The sequence below is a fragment of the Lepus europaeus genome, chromosome 16, assembly GCF_033115175.1.
Source record: "Lepus europaeus isolate LE1 chromosome 16, mLepTim1.pri, whole genome shotgun sequence".
Lineage (NCBI taxonomy): Eukaryota > Metazoa > Chordata > Mammalia > Lagomorpha > Leporidae > Lepus > Lepus europaeus.
This window is the reverse complement of record NC_084842.1, coordinates 40,735,736-40,754,212: the sequence shown is the minus strand read 5'-3', so window position 1 is coordinate 40,754,212 and position 18,477 is coordinate 40,735,736. Positions and strand designations below refer to the sequence as shown.

The 18,477-nt window shown below is 41.3% G+C and overlaps 1 protein-coding gene across 3 annotated transcripts in view; it reads right to left on the bottom strand.

Annotated features, from left to right (window-relative positions):
• SH3RF1 (SH3 domain containing ring finger 1) overlaps positions 1 to 18,477 on the bottom strand; it is a 199,986-nt gene that overhangs the window by 15,693 nt on the left and 165,816 nt on the right. For 2 of the 3 annotated variants that reach the window (XM_062213278.1, XM_062213280.1), the window contains 5 exons: positions 17,889 to 17,999; positions 10,539 to 10,729; positions 8,543 to 8,713; positions 5,985 to 6,244; positions 4,837 to 5,198 (listed from right to left, as the gene is read on the bottom strand). In XM_062213278.1, the coding sequence (XP_062069262.1) occupies positions 4,837 to 5,198; positions 5,985 to 6,244; positions 8,543 to 8,713; positions 10,539 to 10,729; positions 17,889 to 17,999 (1,095 nt within the window). The remainder of the gene's footprint in view (positions 1 to 4,836; positions 5,199 to 5,984; positions 6,245 to 8,542; positions 8,714 to 10,538; positions 10,730 to 17,888; positions 18,000 to 18,477) is intronic. The other variant, XM_062213279.1, reaches the window with a different exon arrangement.

Genomic DNA, 18,477 nt, shown 5'->3' with positions numbered 1-18,477 from the left:
GGGGGAATCTGAGAAACTAAATGTTAACCTTTCCTGGCCTACTTACAGGAATGTTCTCTTTCAGAAACATACTCAGGACACAGCAGAGCACGTGTCAACCAACACCCACTCCTGCTGACTGGTATGGGAATAAATGACAGTGTCCAAAGGACTTACAAAGCATCTCTAGAGCCCACGGAGGCAGGGGCAAAACTGGAAGCGTGTGCTTCCAGAAGGGCACCAGAAGGGTTCCTCTCTGAAATGAGGGTAAGAGCTCAGAGAGCACAAGAACAGTTATACAGCTGTGCTGAGGAAAAAGGCTGTTTTCTGGATGAAAACTTAATGTATCAAAATGATATCTGTTAAATGTTAGCATTTAGAGGAAAACCCTCCCCCACATATATATGTATACACATATACACAGATATCGTAATATTAGTCATTTCCTTTAAAATCTTAGCTCATATTTAGGTGTTTGGATATTTGCATTTCTCTACCTTCTAAATAAATATGTATAACTAAAAGATAATAATAATAAAGCATATATGTTATAGATATGTACATATATGTATATATTTAAATACCTTGTAAAGATTGGAAACATTCTCCTTGAGACTAGCTGATCAAACAGAGTGATGGGTTAGAAAAATGTGCAGATAAAGCTGTTTAGCTGGTGACTGCAGAAGGTATCAGAGATCTCCCAGAGAGAATAGCAATGGCAGAATGGCCCAAGATTTCAAACAAGAAATAACTGAGATGATGATTGGAAATTCAGTTTCAGACGCCTGTTTATCAAACAAAAAGTGCAGATGCCAAAGTGAGCTAGAGATTTCACTTAGGAACAAAAGCCCTGCTTCTAGAGATCCCTGAGACTTTGTGAAACAGGATTTCCAAAGCAACAGCCCAGTTAGGAGAGGGGCTGCCGTAGTCCTGTGTGCACACTGAAGACTGACCCACTCTGGAATCCCAGCAGCAATCCACCGCAGAACATTTGGGTACTGAGAGAAAGGCGAGTGTAGCAGACATGCTGCCATCAGGGGGATACACCACGTACTACCTGGTGGGATTAAGTAAATGGATGATGATGATTACAAAATGATGAGGGAAGACAGAAATAATGAGGGCATTGTCAAATACCTGGATATTTGCTGGAAGTCTCAACCAAAACTAGAATCTCTACTACACCTTTTCTGACTTCATGATAGTTTAATTTCAGAGAAAGTTGAGCAAACTGAAACTCTGGATCTAATTCTTTTTTTTTTTCTTTAAAAGATTTATTTATTTATTTGAAAGGCATGGTCAGAGGGAAAGTGATTCTACCTTCTAGCTCACTCCCCAAATGCCCACAATAGCCAAGGCTGGGCCAGGCTGAAGCTAGGAGCCAGGAGTTTCGTCCGGGTCTCGCACATGGGTGGCAGGGGCTTAAGCACTTAGGCCATCATCAGCTGCTTTGCCAGGTGCATTAGCAGGGAGCTGGATCAGAAATGAAACAGCCAGGACACAAATTAGTGCCCATATGGGATGCCAGCATCACAGGCAGCAGCTTTACTGGCTACCCAACAATGCTTATCAACTGTGGGGAAAGGCAAAGACCAGATAGAAAGGTAGTAGACATGTTTTCCTGGAAAAGAAGAAATATCATGACCTTGGAAGAAAGTACCCAAAGAGACACTGGTGATAGTCATGTTTCTAAAGTTTGAAGAACAGATTATAAAAGTTCAAAGAAAATATACGCATGACATGAAATTCAAAAAGGGAGATGCTTCAAGAGGAATGGGAGGCCTCTCAAAAGTGAAATTCTGGCCATACAATTGCAAATTACCCCTGCAGATGAAACATAAAGGCATATATAAAGGTACTGATGTGACCTCCCAGGGAGCAGTCTAATGGGCTCAAGGTTTTAAAGAATCTGCCAAAAGACCAAGAGAAAGGCCCATAACAAAGAACAGGACAGGGCCCGTACAATTCAAGAAACATGAATGATCAGAATGAATTTAAACCTGCAAAAATGCTAAAGACAAAAAAATATTTTTAAAGTGCTATTTTATAGAGTTATGTTTGAAGCAAGAACAAGAAAAATACAGATCTGCTGTCGGGTGGGTGGTGGTTCTCAGAAGGCAAGAAGAAAGGGGAGGATAATCTTCAGACTGGAAAAGAAGAACAAACCTTCACGAGAGGGAAACCGGTGGAGACTGGGAGAGAATAAAGGACTACTCGACAGGGCGAATTCACTCCAGTGTACAGAGAAAGCTAACCGCTGAAACACAACCTCAGTCTTTGAGAGACTCTGGCAGGGTCAACTCCACAGGCAAAGAAGGGCAAGTTAGTCCCAGTTTTCAAAAAGAAGACAACAATGGACTTTGTAGACTTGCAGGGAAACTTTAGTATTAAAATGAAAGGTTTACCAGAAGCCAAACTGTGGACCCCTTTGCTCCTACTTCATTTGTTCTGATCTGATAATAAAAATCAGGATTATATTGGCTTTCAAAAAAAAAATAAATAAAATGAAAGGTTTATGAGTGCTTGCCAAAGGAAATGACACTTCGGGTGAACCTCTTCCAGGAGACGTTTGCTAACAATCAGTAACAGCAGAAATGATGAGGCAAAGCCAGGGAGCTGCTGTGATGGCAGAACACAAAAGACAGGTGGATCTCAACGTGGCACCTGGTGAGTTATCCCATGATGTCCTTGCAGATGTCTGTGACAGAAGACAGTAGGCTAAATGGCACTCTGGGTGAGGATCCCAGTGATGACAATCATGGCATTACTGAATTTATATCCACCGGAAGATTTAACAAGGGAAAATGTAAAATCTGTGATGTGCAGAACAGGTGAAAAAGATTCCCAGAGTATAGACTTAAAGAAGACCTAAGAGGATAAGCCTGAACATACCTCAGGGCATTGCGTAAAAAAGATCATCACTTTCTATGTGGCCCCTGAAAACAAAGAACAAGGGTTGGAAGGCACAGGGCACAAGTGCTCAACCATCTGCCACCAAGTTAGAGCTCTGAAATGCCACAGGGTGATCAGGGCTAGGGTATTTGCAGTCACTGGGGTGTTCCAGCAGAGGCCAGCAGCCATCTGTCAGACAGGACCACTCCATGGGATGACCCTTAAGGTCCTGTCCTAGTTTGCTGTGGGAAAGCAGTGGGGGATGGCCCAAGTCCTTGGGTCCTTGCACCCATGTGGGAGACCCAGAAGAAGCTCCTGGCTCCTGATTGGCACAGCTCCAGCCATTGTGGCCATCTGGGAAGTGAACCAGTGGATGGAAGACCTCTCTCTCTGTGACTCTACCTCTCTCTGTAACTCTTTCAATAAATAGGATTAATCTTAAAAAACAAAACAACAACAACAACAAAACCTAAAGTCAAGGTGTTGGCAGGGCCTCATTCCTTCCAGAGGCTTGGGGCAAGAGCATTTCCTTGCTTTTTCTGGATTCCAGAGGCCACCTGCATCCTCTGGCTGTGGCTTCTTACATCTGCTTTACTATCACATCTCCTCCTCTGGTCCTGACCCTCTTGCCTCCCCTTAATGAAGATCCTTGTAATGCACTGGGCCCACCCAGATACTCCAGGACAATCCTCTCATCTCAAGACTCTTGATTTAGTCACATCTGCAAGTCCCTTGTCCCCTGCAAGGAAACATACTCAAAGTTTCCAGGGATTAGGAGGTGGATATCCTTGGGAAGCCATTTTTCTGTCTCCCATAGGCACCTTTGCAGACTGGAAGATTCTATAAACCCTGCAGTGGGAGGGCAGAAGCTGAACAGCCTCTATTTTCATCCGTGACAAGGACTTGAAACCACATTGTCTTTAAGCCTTAAAATCTAAACCATATAAACAATTCTTTTAAAGATATTAACAGAATACAACATGCCAGGTTGAGTACATCAATGCAGTTAATTATAAACACTATTCAGATACGAATCTTTTTCAAAAATTCTCATGTTACCCGAACAATTAAATATTAACTTTTAAGTAGGGTGTAAAGTTTATTTCCTTATAAACTCCTGTTTACAAGCTTAGCTAAGCATTTAAACTCAGCAGCACACATTACCACTGAATCAGGTGGCTAAGAGTTTATGATTACCCTAGAGCTTCCCAGAACTGGTCTAGAGCTTTAGGGGAAATACTTGAAAATTTAAGGAAAAAGTCGTGATTACAATAGTTATCCAGATCTTGTCATCAGCTCTACTCTTTCTGTTCACATTTAACCTCTACCAAATTTCCTTGCCTCTAACCACCAATCTTTCAAACCTATCTTTCCATTTACATTTTCTTGAAATTTAGCCCCAAATGAGAGATTTACGAAATCTATGATTTTAAAAAATAACTCTTCCTTGTATTTTAATTCCTATTTCTCAGGAACCATGCTGATTATGGTCAGATGTACAGTAGAGAAAATCAATCCACAAATAACACATTTGATCTGCTCTTCTAACCTCTTCATATATTAAAAAATTTTTTTTTTCAAAAATACAACTGTTGACCAGCAAGACTGAATGAACAGGAAGAACTGAGGACAGCAAAATGAGGACAGAATGAGTAACCAAAGGGGAGACAACACTCCTCCATGAGGCTGGAAGCTGCATGAGGAGGAGTGACTAAGCCTTCCTCACTGTGGTCTCCCTCACACCCAACGTAGGACCTGGCAGCTAGTGGGTGTTTAATGCAGAGAACATGTGATCTGGATAAGCGGGCAGGGTGGAGCCCAGATTTCTGCCCCACCACATTCCTAGCACCTGGCACAGCAACTCACCCATGGTGAGCGCTTGAAGGACTGTGGAACAATGAGTCCTTTTACCAGCTAGAAGCCACGGGACACAACCCAAGTAGAGAAACAGGAAGTTGATCTTACTTTACTATCCTTGTCTGGTTTGGTGGCTGAACTGTTTCCACAAGCTGATAAAGCACTGTCAGAAGACGCAGGAAGACCAGGGAGAATGGTCACCGCCCGGCCACTGGGCTCCGTCTCCAGAGAGGCAGTGGTGACGCCCGGGGAGGTCAGAGCAGCCGCTGCTGCACAGGCCAGGGGGGCATTGGCTCGACTGATGCTGACAGCAGCGACGTGGGCAGCAGAGGCTGCCACTGGAGGCGGAGGTTGTGGAGAGGCCAACGAATGATGGGGCAGGCCCCCAGACGCAGGGCCAAGGCAGCCGGCGTTCTGTACCTGGATAGGCGTCACTGCTGCTGTAGGGCGTTCTTGGCTGTGTGCTGCAACTAGCAGATGACAGAAGGAAACACAGCAAAAGTCAACTTCCTATTAATTGCTATTCACCTAAACAAGTCATTCCACTGCAACAGATCCTACTGCAAGGTTGCTACTGCATCTATTACAATAAAAGAATGGATGCATGGTGGTGTACAAACAATCTTGGTGGAGTTCCTAGATATTATTTTTCTTCCAAGTCAATCCTCAAATCTGTGAGTGCCTTGGAAGCTCAGGTATAACCCCAAGGCCCTTGAGTTACAGAGAAAACCTTTCCACAGCATTAGAGACACTGAGCCAGTCTCTGACGCTATCCCACAATGGCAGTCCGTATTGGCCTTTTCCGTCTTTCTGTTTCTATGATCCTGTTCTCAAGGCTTTAGTTTATAGTTACCTACCTTAGCAGGTTTTCAATGCTGTAAATCAAAAAAGCTATTCAAGATCCCACTGGAGCTAAAACAGACAAATGGCTACATTCATCAAAAACAAACAGAACCCCAGTTAGCGAGGATCATGCAGTGGTCATGCAACTAGTTACAGTGAGATTTGAGATCATGAGGCCCTAAGACTTGACATCATGTTTTCAAGGACTACAGACATTCTTAGGATCACTCTAATTTCCTTCAAACTGTAGTTCTACATAGATCAGGCTTGGATTCTTAGACAGGGCAAACATATCCCAAGTAAAGACAGTGTGCTGCTTCTATTTCCTAATGTTACATATTATGTTCATATTATGCCTATTTTCCTCAATATCTATCATAAAAGAAGTATTCCAGTCTGGTTTCCTTCCTTACCTGTCCTCACGGCGTTGCGGGCCTGGTTGACTGTCATCTGCCCAGTCATGTGCAGTAAGACCTTAGCCTGAGGACTCGTCTGGAGGTGAGCTGCAGACACCACCGCCGTGGGGACAACACTGGGGTTCCCAGCCACACCATTTCCCTGGAGCTTCTGGACAGGCCCTCCTGCAGTGGAAGGACTGACCATGGTCACCCCTCGACTTGTCTGACCAGCAGTTGACATAGGGACTTTAGCTTGGGAAGCGTTTGTCACTGCCCTGCCAAGACAGAAACAGATGGAAAGCACCATCCATCAGCAAAATGGGAGACAGAACAATTGCATGCAAGAAAAATGACTCAGAACTTTAAGGACAGAATGTCTTAAAAATGAAAGGAATTAGTCTTACAGGGTTTTAAGAACAGCATGTTCAAAGTAACGATGGCCCTGAAGCAGAGGAAGATCTCGATGTTTCTGTATTCTAAGTCACATTCTGCTCAAGAATATGTAATTACTGTGTTCAGTTTTCCACGTCAGGACCCCAAATTCTCCTGCTGTATCTACTGAGCAAGCCAGGTTTGTTCCTTTACCAAATCCCCATTCCCAGGGCTTGGCTCCCGTTTTCTGACCTTCTCCCTAATCTGCATCTGGCCCCCCTCACACGCTTGCCTGTGTATACCCAGGCATAGGTGTATATACACACTTTTGGAATGTCCTTTCTGGCTTTTCTTGACCTATCTTAATTTCGCTGATGCTCCAAGATCCAGCACAAACCCTGTCATCTCAAGAAGCCTTGCTTGAGTTTATGACCCTATGTAATACAGATTTCTTCCTTCATTCTGTTTCTATAGTCCATACATTGTTTATATTTGGCTCTTGTTTACAAAATGTGTTGCGTTATTTTTTAATACATTTCTTATTGGATACTACAGATTCAGTGAAAACTGCCAGAAGTCAGGACCAGTATGAAATGGTTCTTTTTCCATTCTCTGAGTATTTGTACAGTTATCAGATATAGTCAGCTCTAAAAAACATTTACTGGCTGAATTTAATTAAGTTCAGTGTATTTTTGTGTAATGTATTTTTTTACATTCTAAATTTACTTAAACAACAAAAATTCTGTATACAGTAACTTTCTATTAAGAAAATATTCCATTAATTAGATTCCTATTATCATCTTATTATTAACCATAACAACAGAGAATTTACTGTGAACAACCATTTCTCCAGAGTTAAACAAGCAGAGAGACTTTTGTTTTTGAATTTTACAAAACTGTTTTCCCTCATTCATTTTTTTGAGTATTTCCCTTATTTATTGTTATGTTTTTGCGCCAGAAAGGGTCTATCTGCCATTATATGGAGAGGCTACTTATAGAGGGTTTATATTGATTAAAGATTTGCAAGTCAAATTGAAGCTAACACTCTGTCACCATCTGCAACAATAGTGATTTTCATTTGATTAGGCTGCTAGCCAACCTATAAATCAAAGCCAACAGCTAACAAACATGTCACTTCATTAAGCCATTTGTTTAAAGTCAGAGGGTTTGAGGAATGATTTAACACAGTTAAACCTGAACCATTTATTACGAGTCCAGTGGTCAGAAACTTGGGCCTCTTAGTGTGATTTCATTAAAGGTTATTTCATTCAGTTTCCAAGGCTACTTCCCCCAGTGAACAGTAAGCAGACTTCTTTAAATAAAATAAAAACATTTTTAATATATCTAAAGCTTTCAACCTCAGCACCATTTTGGGCCCAATTACCCTTTCTGTGGGAATTGTCCTATGTATGTATTGTGGGGCGCTTAGCGTTATCCCTGGCCTCCATTTACTAGATGCGAGTAACAACCCCTACCTGTCTAAATAATATAATCAAATAAAAAATATAAGTAGTCCTGATATTGACAAATGTTCCCCAGGGTGCAAAACTGTCCTCAGTTGAGAGGATTTATTTATTTATTTTCTTTTTGATTGCATTATAAAATTGCCAGAATTCAGAGGCAATCACCAAGTTAATGAAATAAATGCATGGACTACCTGGGTTTGAACACTTCTTTACTATATGATCCCAGTCAAGTTATTTAATCCCTCTATGACTCAGTTTTCTTGTGTGTTAGATGGGGATAATAACAATTAAATTAATGAGTAGTTTAAGGATTTAAAATTAATTAAGTATAACATATTTAGAAATCTACCTGTCTGGCATATAGCAGGAATTAGAAAAACATGTAAGAAGTAATAATATAGGCTTTGTTTATATCAAACATTATGCTTTCTATTTTCTGAAGAAAAATATTAAAAACGCTATTCTTAAGTTTTCTCACATATATATTAAAGGAAGTAACATAAAATCCAGGATATTTATTGGCAGAAACCTATAATTTCACATATATCCATGTGAAACATATAGTAAGAATATTACAGTTAGAAGGAACCTTAGTGGATAGATAGGGGTTTTTAAAACTTTAGCTATGTATCAGACAATTCTAAAGGAAGAAAGAATCTTGATAGGCTAATAATCATGAAAAAGAACAGTATTTCTCTGTTTAGAACTTAGTAAACCACTTATTCTAAGCCATACCTTGTGACTGGAGCCACATAATTTCCAGGAAAAACCCCTATCTTGCTGGTATGCATTGATGTCCCTTTGAACCAGCCATCCTGGCAACGCTCAAACACTAAAAACATCTCCCCTTTTCTCAGCTCTAGTTCATCCTCTTTCCGGGGAGTGTATGGATAGATAGCAACATACCTAGAATAGAAAAGAATATTTGATTTTAGGCGGAGTAACAGACAAACCTCAAGATGCTCAAAACTCTTGCTTGGTACAAAGTCTTAAGCATTTTGTATAGTATAATCCTTTGACTAATAAACAGTACTGGCAATTCTCCACTGAAAGAGGCTTTGTTGTCTCTTTCAAACATAGGCAGAGGCCTTCCTGTTTAAGTATTGCTGAACCTTTTCCTCTCAGTGTGGAAATGACTATCCCACCAAATGGTATTTGTGTGGTGTGAAACAATCAGAGCAGCTTCCAAGAGGGCCTAACTTGCTGCTAGGCATTAGGACCCCACTGGGAAAACTGAACTCTTCAAATGGCACTTGTTAGACTTGGGAAGTAGCCCCAAATGAGGACATATGGTATGCAATCCCACTGGGAAGTACAATATGCTGCCTTCCACGCTCAAGCTCAACCTAGAGGTTTGGGCTGCACCTGTTTTTGTATGTACAGCCTGGAAGAAGAATGGGTTTGAAAAAGCCAAAGGGAAAGAAACTCTAGATGACACAGAATGCAAAAGAGCTCTACAATGCAAGGTGATTGCACTCATCAATACACGGAAACCAGGCAGGGAACACTAATAGTCCTCTCCTGTGCTCTACACTGTTCACACGCACATGCCAGAGCCACAAAAATCTCACTGTATTCTGCCATCAGTAAGCTCTCAATAGGACATTTTCTCGGCATTTATTCCTGGGGACTTAACAGCTTTTTACACATATGCTTCAACTAGATCAGGTGTGAGAATATTAGAATACAGAATGCTTTTTGGATTCCAATGCAAGGAATGAAAATGACAAGGAAAAAACTCAAATAGAAGTTGTACAAAAAAGGCAGTTCAGGGCTGGCATTGTGGCATAGCTGGTAAAACTGTGATGCTGACATCCCATTTCAGTGCCAGTTCATGTCCTAGCTGCTCCACTTCTGATCCAGCTCCCTGCTAATGGCGTGGGACTGCAGCAGAAGATGGCCCATGTGCTCGGGCCCCTGCTCCCATCTTGGAGACCTAGAAGAAGCTCTAGGCTCCTGACTTCAGCCTGGCCCAGTGCTGACTGTGGCGGCCATTTGGTCAGTGAACCAGTGGATGGAAGATCTCTCTCTATCTCTCCCTCTCCCCCTCTTCTCTCTGTAGATCTGACTTTCAAAATTAATAAAATAAAAAATTTTTAAAGATTTATTTATTTATCTGAATGGCAGTGTTACAGAGAGACAGAGGCAGAGAAAGAGAGAAAGGTCTTCCATTTTTTGGTTCATTACCCAGATGACTGCAATGGCTGGAGCTGTGCCGATCTGAAGCCAAGAGCCTGGAGCTTCCTCCAGGTCTCTCGTGTGGCTGCAGGGGCCCAAGGACTTGTGCTGTCCTCTACTGCTTTCCCAGGCCACAGCAGAGAGCTGGATCAGAAGTGGAACAGCTGGGATTCGAACTGGCGCCCGTATGGGATGCCAGCACTGCAGGTGGTGGACTTACCTGCCACACCACAGCGCCGGTCCAAATAAATAAATCTTTAAAAAGAAAAAAAGGTAGTTCCATACACATACTATTATAAAGAAACAAATGGCATTTTCCTAAACTAGGAAAGGCTTTCACTCAGCAGGTTAGCTACCTAGCAAGTCTGTGCTTTAGACATATTTTGTTTCAGCAGTTTCCTAATACATGAAGGACCAGGTAGAAGTTTGCAAGATACAAACTACTTGGTGAGCCATAAACTTGTCACCAGCTCACATCAGAAAGGTATTTCTCTACCATGGCTGTTTGGACTTAGCTTTAAGTGCTTAAGCATAAAGTGACACCCTGACTTACACACTGGGGCGAGTCTGAGGCCGTAAATGTGCAATCTGGTCAGTGGATCCTGCCGCGGGCCTCGGTCCCATTCCAGAAGCGGCGGCGGCGGCAGCAGCGGCGGCAGCAGCAGCAGCAGCAGCGCCTGGCGGTGTGGAAGCAACGACAGTGGCAGCCAGGAGAGGTGGTGGGGGGAGAGGAGGATTCATAGTCTGGTACAGGAAAAGATAAGGGGGGAGGGACAAAATATTTATTTACGTTTTTATGGAAGGTGGGCAGAAAAAGGAATCAAAAATCCATAGAACAAGACTTTAATGGAATCCACACTGAGCAGGACCAGCAGGCTCCCTCCTATGAAAGCCTCCTTTAAAAATTCATCTCTTGGTCTCCTTCAAGAGCTTAAAGCCATAGCACCTTTTCAGTAAACAGGTAAGTAATCACCCTTGAGAGGAGGGAAAGAAAAAAATGAAACAATTGCTTGTAATTTTAAGATTAATAGCACTTTTAAGTAGAGACTTGGACAAGAATCCAAATGCCTTTCTAGGGGGCAGCTATAGTGTCATGCTGCTGGCTAGGAATCAATTTGTGATTGTTTCTGTAACCTGAAACTCAAACACAACACAAAACAACTCAGCTGCACTATATCTCAAATCATTCCTTCAGAAGAAAATTCCCTTTGATGCTTGATCTCTGAAAAGCCCAAACAATAGCAAGCCACAGCCACTGGCTATTGTTGCTACTTTTGCTTATTCTTTTTTAAACTTTGCCAGCTTTTGAAATTTAGTACTATCAAGGCTGGTAATCTTTAACAAGTATACCGGTGAAAAGCTGCTGGGTCCTTTATGGGCACAGTCTGATGGGATTCTGCCTACAGGATTCCATGCCTTTTGAAAATCAATGGAGCAATTGTTACCTTCTGATCTGTAAACCCCAGATTATTCTTTAGGGTCTGGACACTGAAACTCCTGAGAAAACAGCCACACAAAGACTGCCCGAGCCCTCATCTTGCTCTCCTCAAATCACTGAGCCACTAGATGTAAAAAATGAACCCAAGGGCACTGAATAATGCACCTGGGAAAGCATAAATGGCTTGTACACATCAGCATATTAATAAGAAACATCCAGGGACTTCTACACATAGTTCCTAACAGTCATTCTATTTCTGTTTTTGGAAGGAAAATTTGAATCTCATCAATATTTACTTCATCAGTCTGTTAATGTACACAGATCGTTCCAGAAACATAATATAGTAGACAGAAATCCCAAATTTCTGGACACATGGTGCAACTGTCTCACATATTACATTTAATTTTTTGCCAAAGTGACTTTCAGTAAAAGTTTTTTCCTACACTGCAGCTGAAGTTGATGTAGAACATTTGGTGCAGCAATAAATGAGGTGTAGAGCTGCGCACAGAGTGCTAACCTGAACAAGGCAGAGGTCAGTTCAAAAAGTTAGAATGTCATGAAAAAGTTGCATTCTCTACACAAAACATAGCAGTATTAAGCTTTGTTATACTTCTGGAATGTGCACGAACTGGGGCTTAGAGCCTCCAAAATCTTTAAGCAGAGGAAGGTCAAGCATTCACTCTGTTTGGCCTCCTTCCAGTGACAAAGTAGAGAGAAATAAAGATAATCCTGGTAAAATACTTAGCGAATGTGACCTGGGCAGTTCACAGATAACACACCAGTGATTTGATGGGTGAAATAACAACAGTACATTATACATGGGGTAATATATGGAGAAACTGTAAAATTACCACTTAGCTGATTTTCATTTAAATCTCTCTAAGCCCAGTCTCAAAGAAGTGTAGCTGTAGAGAGGCAGAAGACAAATGGTGTATGTTCAACAAGGAAATTAAAGTTGTCTATCATATCTTAGCTTTATTAAAATAGGGGCTACAATAAATTTCCCCTAGAAGAAAAAGGCAAAAGACATCTACAGACCTGACAAAACAAGTTATGTCATGTTTTGTTACCTAAATACAAAGAAATATCACTTATTACTATGAAATACAGTCAGCAAATGTTTCAGGTGCATTAGTTTTGGAAAGAGTGAGAGTTAGACATTGAGATATGGCATAAGAGGATATTCTGAAAGATCCCAATGGTTACCTTAGAGAAGAAACTCTTGGGGCTGGCTTTGTGGCTTAGTGGATTAAGCCACTGCCTGCAGCACTAACATCCCCTATGGGTGCCAGTTCAAGTCCTGACTGCTCCATTTCTAATCCAGATCTCCGCTAATGCACTGGGGAAAGCAGCAAAGGATGGCCCAAGTGCTTGAGCCCCTGCCCCCATGTGGGAGATCTAGAAGAAGCTTCTGGATCCTGGCTTCAGCCCAGCCCAGCCCTGGCCACTGCGGCCAGTTGGGAAGTGAACCAGCAGATGGAAGATCTCTCTTTCTCTGTCTCTCCCTCTGAGTAACTCCACCTTTCAATTAAATAAAATAAATCTTAAAAAAATACTCTTGTATGTGTGCATTATTGAAATATAGATGGTTCAAATAAATCTTGGGAACATAGATGGTCTTAATAAAACTGAGCAGACTCCCTCCACTCCTACCCCAATGCTGGGTAAATGTGGATATATGTTTGCATGTGTAGTATGTACATAAGCACACAGAAGAAGACAAGACAGAATATCCGATTAAAGTCAGATTCCTAGATGTTGCTCAGCCCCATGTGGTTAGTAAAATGATAGGGCTCTGGTGAGTCCAGGCCTGTGATGGACTAGGAAGTTTTGTGGGTTGCTTTATAAACACCCTAAACTGAAATAATCTGGTGATGCGGAAGTTCAAAAGGTAATCCACTGTGTATTGTGTTTCAGGCAGTTGCCATCCTGGAAGACCTGAAATTTCTACAGAGCAAACTACAGCCTTTCATTCACCCAGAGTTGACCTGGAGACCTGCCTATTAGATTGTGGTTTGGACTAGCCTAGATCCCAGAGGCCTTGATGTGTACTCCACCACCATCTTCAGATCTGCTAGAAACATACGTTACACCTTGTCACAAATATCCTGTTTAATAAAAACAAGACTGGGGTGGGCACTTGGCCAGCGGTTAGGCCATGGGCTCAGATGCCCTCGTCCCATATTGGAGTGCTTGGGCTTGATGCCTGCCTCTGGTTTCCTGTTAACACACACCATGAGAGGTGGTAGTGATGGCTCAAGTAACTGGGTTCCTCTACCCACATGGAAGACCAGGATTGTGTCCTGCCTCCCAGTTTTGACCTTGGCCAGCCTCGGCCACTGTGGGCATTTGGGGAGTCAACCAGTGGATAGGAGCTCTGTCTCTCAAAACAAAACAAAAACAAAAACAAACACATGCACAGACTTAGGAGTGGCTTGCTAATGTGAAATGAGTAAATTTCCTCATATTCAGGCTCTGCTCCCCTGACCCACTGATCTTGAAAGAAAAGACAGCTTAGTATTGTAGGAGAAGCAAGGGCTCTGGGGTCAGCAAAACAGACTACAACTCTGGCTCAGCCTGTTAGGGCAGTCTTCAACTTCTCTGCTTTGCTCAAATGGGTACCTGGGGAAAAAGCATCTTTTCCTGAGTGGGCAGCGTTCCAGGACGTGGACAGACCATGTTTGCTAGTAGACATTGTAAGTGAAAAGTTCAAGTTCCATATGAGTGTGAAAATCCTCCTTTCTGGCACTCTCTCCTCCTTTCGCCTTTCATGGAACCAGGCTAGAGACTGCTTAGATCTGGAACTGGCTAAGGACAGGGGGAAAGATCCAGTAGATGCTTCCTCAAGTCAGCAGCATTACCATCTATGCACATAAATTTGTAGATTTATTGTTCTGTATTTGATCTATAAAGGAGAAATGAGATATCTAGACTGGTTAATTAACTGTAAATTACATAAGGCCTCTATGCCTCACTAAACTGATCTGAGAGATGGACTTAATAAATAGGAATAGTTTATGTAAGCTGCTTTCCCAGTGTCCTGAAACACAGCAGAAGCTCAATAAATGCAAACGACTGTTATGATTCATCAGACTGTGAAGTCAGAGGCTGTCTTTCTTGTTGTATTTTGGCAACCCAGATTTGCAGGCAGCAGATATGAGATTCTTAACGAGAGTTTCATGAATGAGAAAACATTCTGCATTTCTTCCTCCTTTTTAGCACAATATGACAGGGAGCCAGAGGACTTACTTCCTGAGAGGGTAGACTCCTTTTCTTCTGTCGTTGCTATGAAAGTCCTGACTGTATCTCATCCCTTCCCCTGATTTCCAGAACTCCTGACAATTCCAAAGGGTCCACTTCTACCTCTCATCTGTCATGGTTGGCAGTACCTATCCCACTACTTCCAGGGCCCTTCCTTAATCCTGGCAACAGCAACAAATTCTGCTTAGCTTCCGCCATGCGCTACAATGGGCTAACTGCATCCTGGCTATTCTGAGAACCTGACATCACTGAATTTTGTTTCTTTAAATACAACCCCCGCCCCCTCACACACACATACACAAATGTGTGTGTATAAAATATTTCAATTAGGTCTTCATAGTTTTAGAAAGCAATCTGTTTATAAGTTGGCCACAGGTAGTTTTTGGCTTTTACTGACCTGGCTACTTGTGACACGTTGCAGTTTAACACCTCTCCCTGGGTACAAAGGATCAGGGGTTATTAATCTTAATATCCTGTTTAGAAAATTCTTCTGCTATTGTGCAGATGATGGAAAACTAAGATTTTCACCCTCCTTCCCCACAAAATGAGCCAAAAAAAAAAATCCCAGTTTGATGTCTGAATTAGATAGATGTAATATCAGTTTTTCTTGTAACGTTAGATATTTAACATTTTCAATGTTACATGTGAAATGCATGGGACAATGTATTCATTACTTTATTCTGCATAAAGTATTAAAAAATCTTAATGCATGAAGGAAATACTGGAAATAATTTTCATTTGCTATTCTAGTGGTGGCATTTAATGACTACAAATGTCCACAAGGAAAAACCTGCTTTTTTTCCACCAAGCTCTCCACTATTGCTGTGATAGTACTCAAAGTCTTTGAAAATATTTCAAATTTTAAATAGAATACTTGCCACAATTAATGGAAGATACATAGGACATGTGCTACTGAGGTTTTCCACATACACTTAATATATTAAATCCAAAACATTTCTGCCAACCTACCGGGGACTTTGAGATCTAGATATCTCCTGAGAAGACAGACACGTCTGTTTATGGTTTTTCATTAAATGGAACTGGCACAGCACACATGCTGTTTAATAAATCTTTCACTTGCTTAAGAGGCGGGTTTTCTTATATAACCCTAGGATAAAATGTAAATTAATTTTTGTATATGCACACTCTCTTGTGACCTGTCCCACTGATTTACCCTAGAGTGAGCCTTTAGTTAAAAGCAATAGGCTGTTTAACATGTTGTAAAATTTTTCACACACAAGGACTGAAATTTAGGCAGTCGTAAGTTTTTTTTTGCTAATTAGCTTTTCTAAGATCAGAAAAATTAGCCCTTTTTTCCACCCTAAGAAATTATACCAGAATGTTTCCACGCAAGGTAGTCCTGTGGAAATGGAAATTCCAACTGGTTATATGTGTGTATTGGGGGTGGGAAGAAAAGGAGGGAGTCTCCCTTGGAGATTAGAGGGCAGGACGGTTACGGAACTTGGCTCTAGTCAAATATCTGGGACTAAAAGAATCTCATGGAAACCACATTTCAATAAAAGTTAATTGAAATTCATCTTCTCCCCCAGATGAATCAAGGCAACTCGCCCTCATTAAACAGCTGTACTATTCAGGGAGGTGTAACTGTTCAGGGAACACTAAGAAACAAACAAACTTCAGCCTCTAACTATAACATTATTAACTTTCCTTTAAATAAAACAACAGGCTTAAATCTACAAAGTTTTTGAATATCTAAATCAAGTTAGGTAATATAACTCTGCATTTATTTATATCCCACTTGTTTCAAAATCAGTTTTCAATTATTTATAGAATGCACCAAGATAAAATAAATACAAAAGAAGAAAAATGGGGAAAATAAAAAAACGAGGACAATAAAAATAGATAGAGTCAACATACTGTGGAGTATGTTGACTGTGAGATCCTGGTTGGAGGGGCTACAAATGTGGCTCTAAGCAGTCTAGCAGAGGGAAATGTAATCTTTACAATGTATATAAAATCCACAACTGGAAAATAAACCAGTTGCTTAGAAGCCTCACTATCTCTTGGCACAGGCAGCAAAGAAAACCATAACAAAATGAACCAGACCCTCCAAGGCATTCTTAAATTACTGGCACATGTCACAGGCCCACCTTGCAACAGTCCTCAGCAGAGGCCAGTGAGATCAGCAATAGTCATCCCCTTCAATGTCCTCACTCTCTGAAGGAGGTACTAACAATCCCATTTTATAGGAAGGGACAGTAGGCTTACAGAAGCTGAGTAATTTTCTTGTGGTCATCTAACAGGTAAGTGGCTGAGCTGGGCTTCAAACCCAGCTGTGTTTCATCCCAGACCTGCACCCCTATCAGCAGGCCACATGGTTTCTTTGACAGCATCACAAGGTACAGGAGGGACTGGGCAGGGCGAAACAATGATTGAGGTACTGGGGTAATCTGATTTAACAATCTCCAACTCAGAGCTCGAACAAATAGTCTAAAAGTATAAGCTGCGGCATTGGCCTGGGTGAGAGATGTCTCCTTTCAGTTCAGTTGCCTACAGTTTCAGAAACTTGGCCTTAAACTACTGTGCTTCTCTGCTACCTAGGGTTATATTTCCTTGTTTCTTCCCTTTTAATTTTCTCTCCACAGCATTCCTCTTCTTTGTATCTGTTTCCCTTGACTATCCTAATTTTCCCTTTTTCAGATATTTTAAAGCAATCAGTATTTATATGCAGATATTATGTTTTTATATGAAGATATTATGTCTTTTGGTGGAAACAAACAGAATCTGAGGGAGGCTTCCAAGACAGCAGATACCTTTAGGTGGCCAAGGCCATGGGCTATCCCAATAGAAGATAAAAAATTATAGGATGAATACTAAATGTAGAGATCTGGTGTCAATGTATCAAAACAAACTATTTAGCCTCTGAGACCCATTTCCTCGTAATTCTATAAAATGTATCTTTCTAAGAAATAAGCAGGATTTAGGAACACAAAAGAAATAAAGGTTATGTCTTCAGGAAATCAGGTTGAACTTTAATGAAAATTAATCTTCACTGTGGGAAATTTTTGCAGGCTGTAGGCAACAGACTTTCTAACTTTTTGTAAGATTAACAGAGATAACAAATGAAAGATAGAGTTCCACCCCACCTAGCAAGTATCTGGCAGGCCTTAGGACATAGAGCCTGCCAGAGTAAGGAGGCTAAATACCTAAAAGAGAAACAAAGATGGGAGAAACTATACTCACTCCAAGGGCAGCCTGGTAGGGAACATCTGATGGGAAAGTGAACGAGGGACCAGTTGTCACTGGGCTGCTTGGGGGCGGGGTCACAATTAACCCGGTGGTACTTATATGAACCTGCCAAGAAAAAAAAGGTATTAAAAAGACTATGCTTAATAGGACAGCTCATATTAACTAAAATCTGTAGTTTCTGTTATTTTGGGAATATTGAACCGATATTTACTGGTTACTTAATTTGTACCATGTATTCTACATCTACAGAGGTGAATCTTTTCATGATGTTTTGCCAATGGTATTCAACTGGTATTGGCTCTCACAGTAACATACTGCCTCATTCAGCATGCTACCATGAATCAAAGGACTTTTCAGATGTCAGCTTGGAGATTGACCAGCCTACTAACAAATTCCCTGAAGATCCCCTTCAAGGTGAATTGTGGCTGAATGCTCACCTGTGTCTCAGTATGTTACATCTATGTAACATTCTTAAGGTATTTTGCTGTTTCCAGTATCACTCTTCATGACTTTTACCTTTTAGTGGGGATACGTAATTAAAATGCAGCTGCCTAGACATGCCCATAGCAGGCAATTATTTATA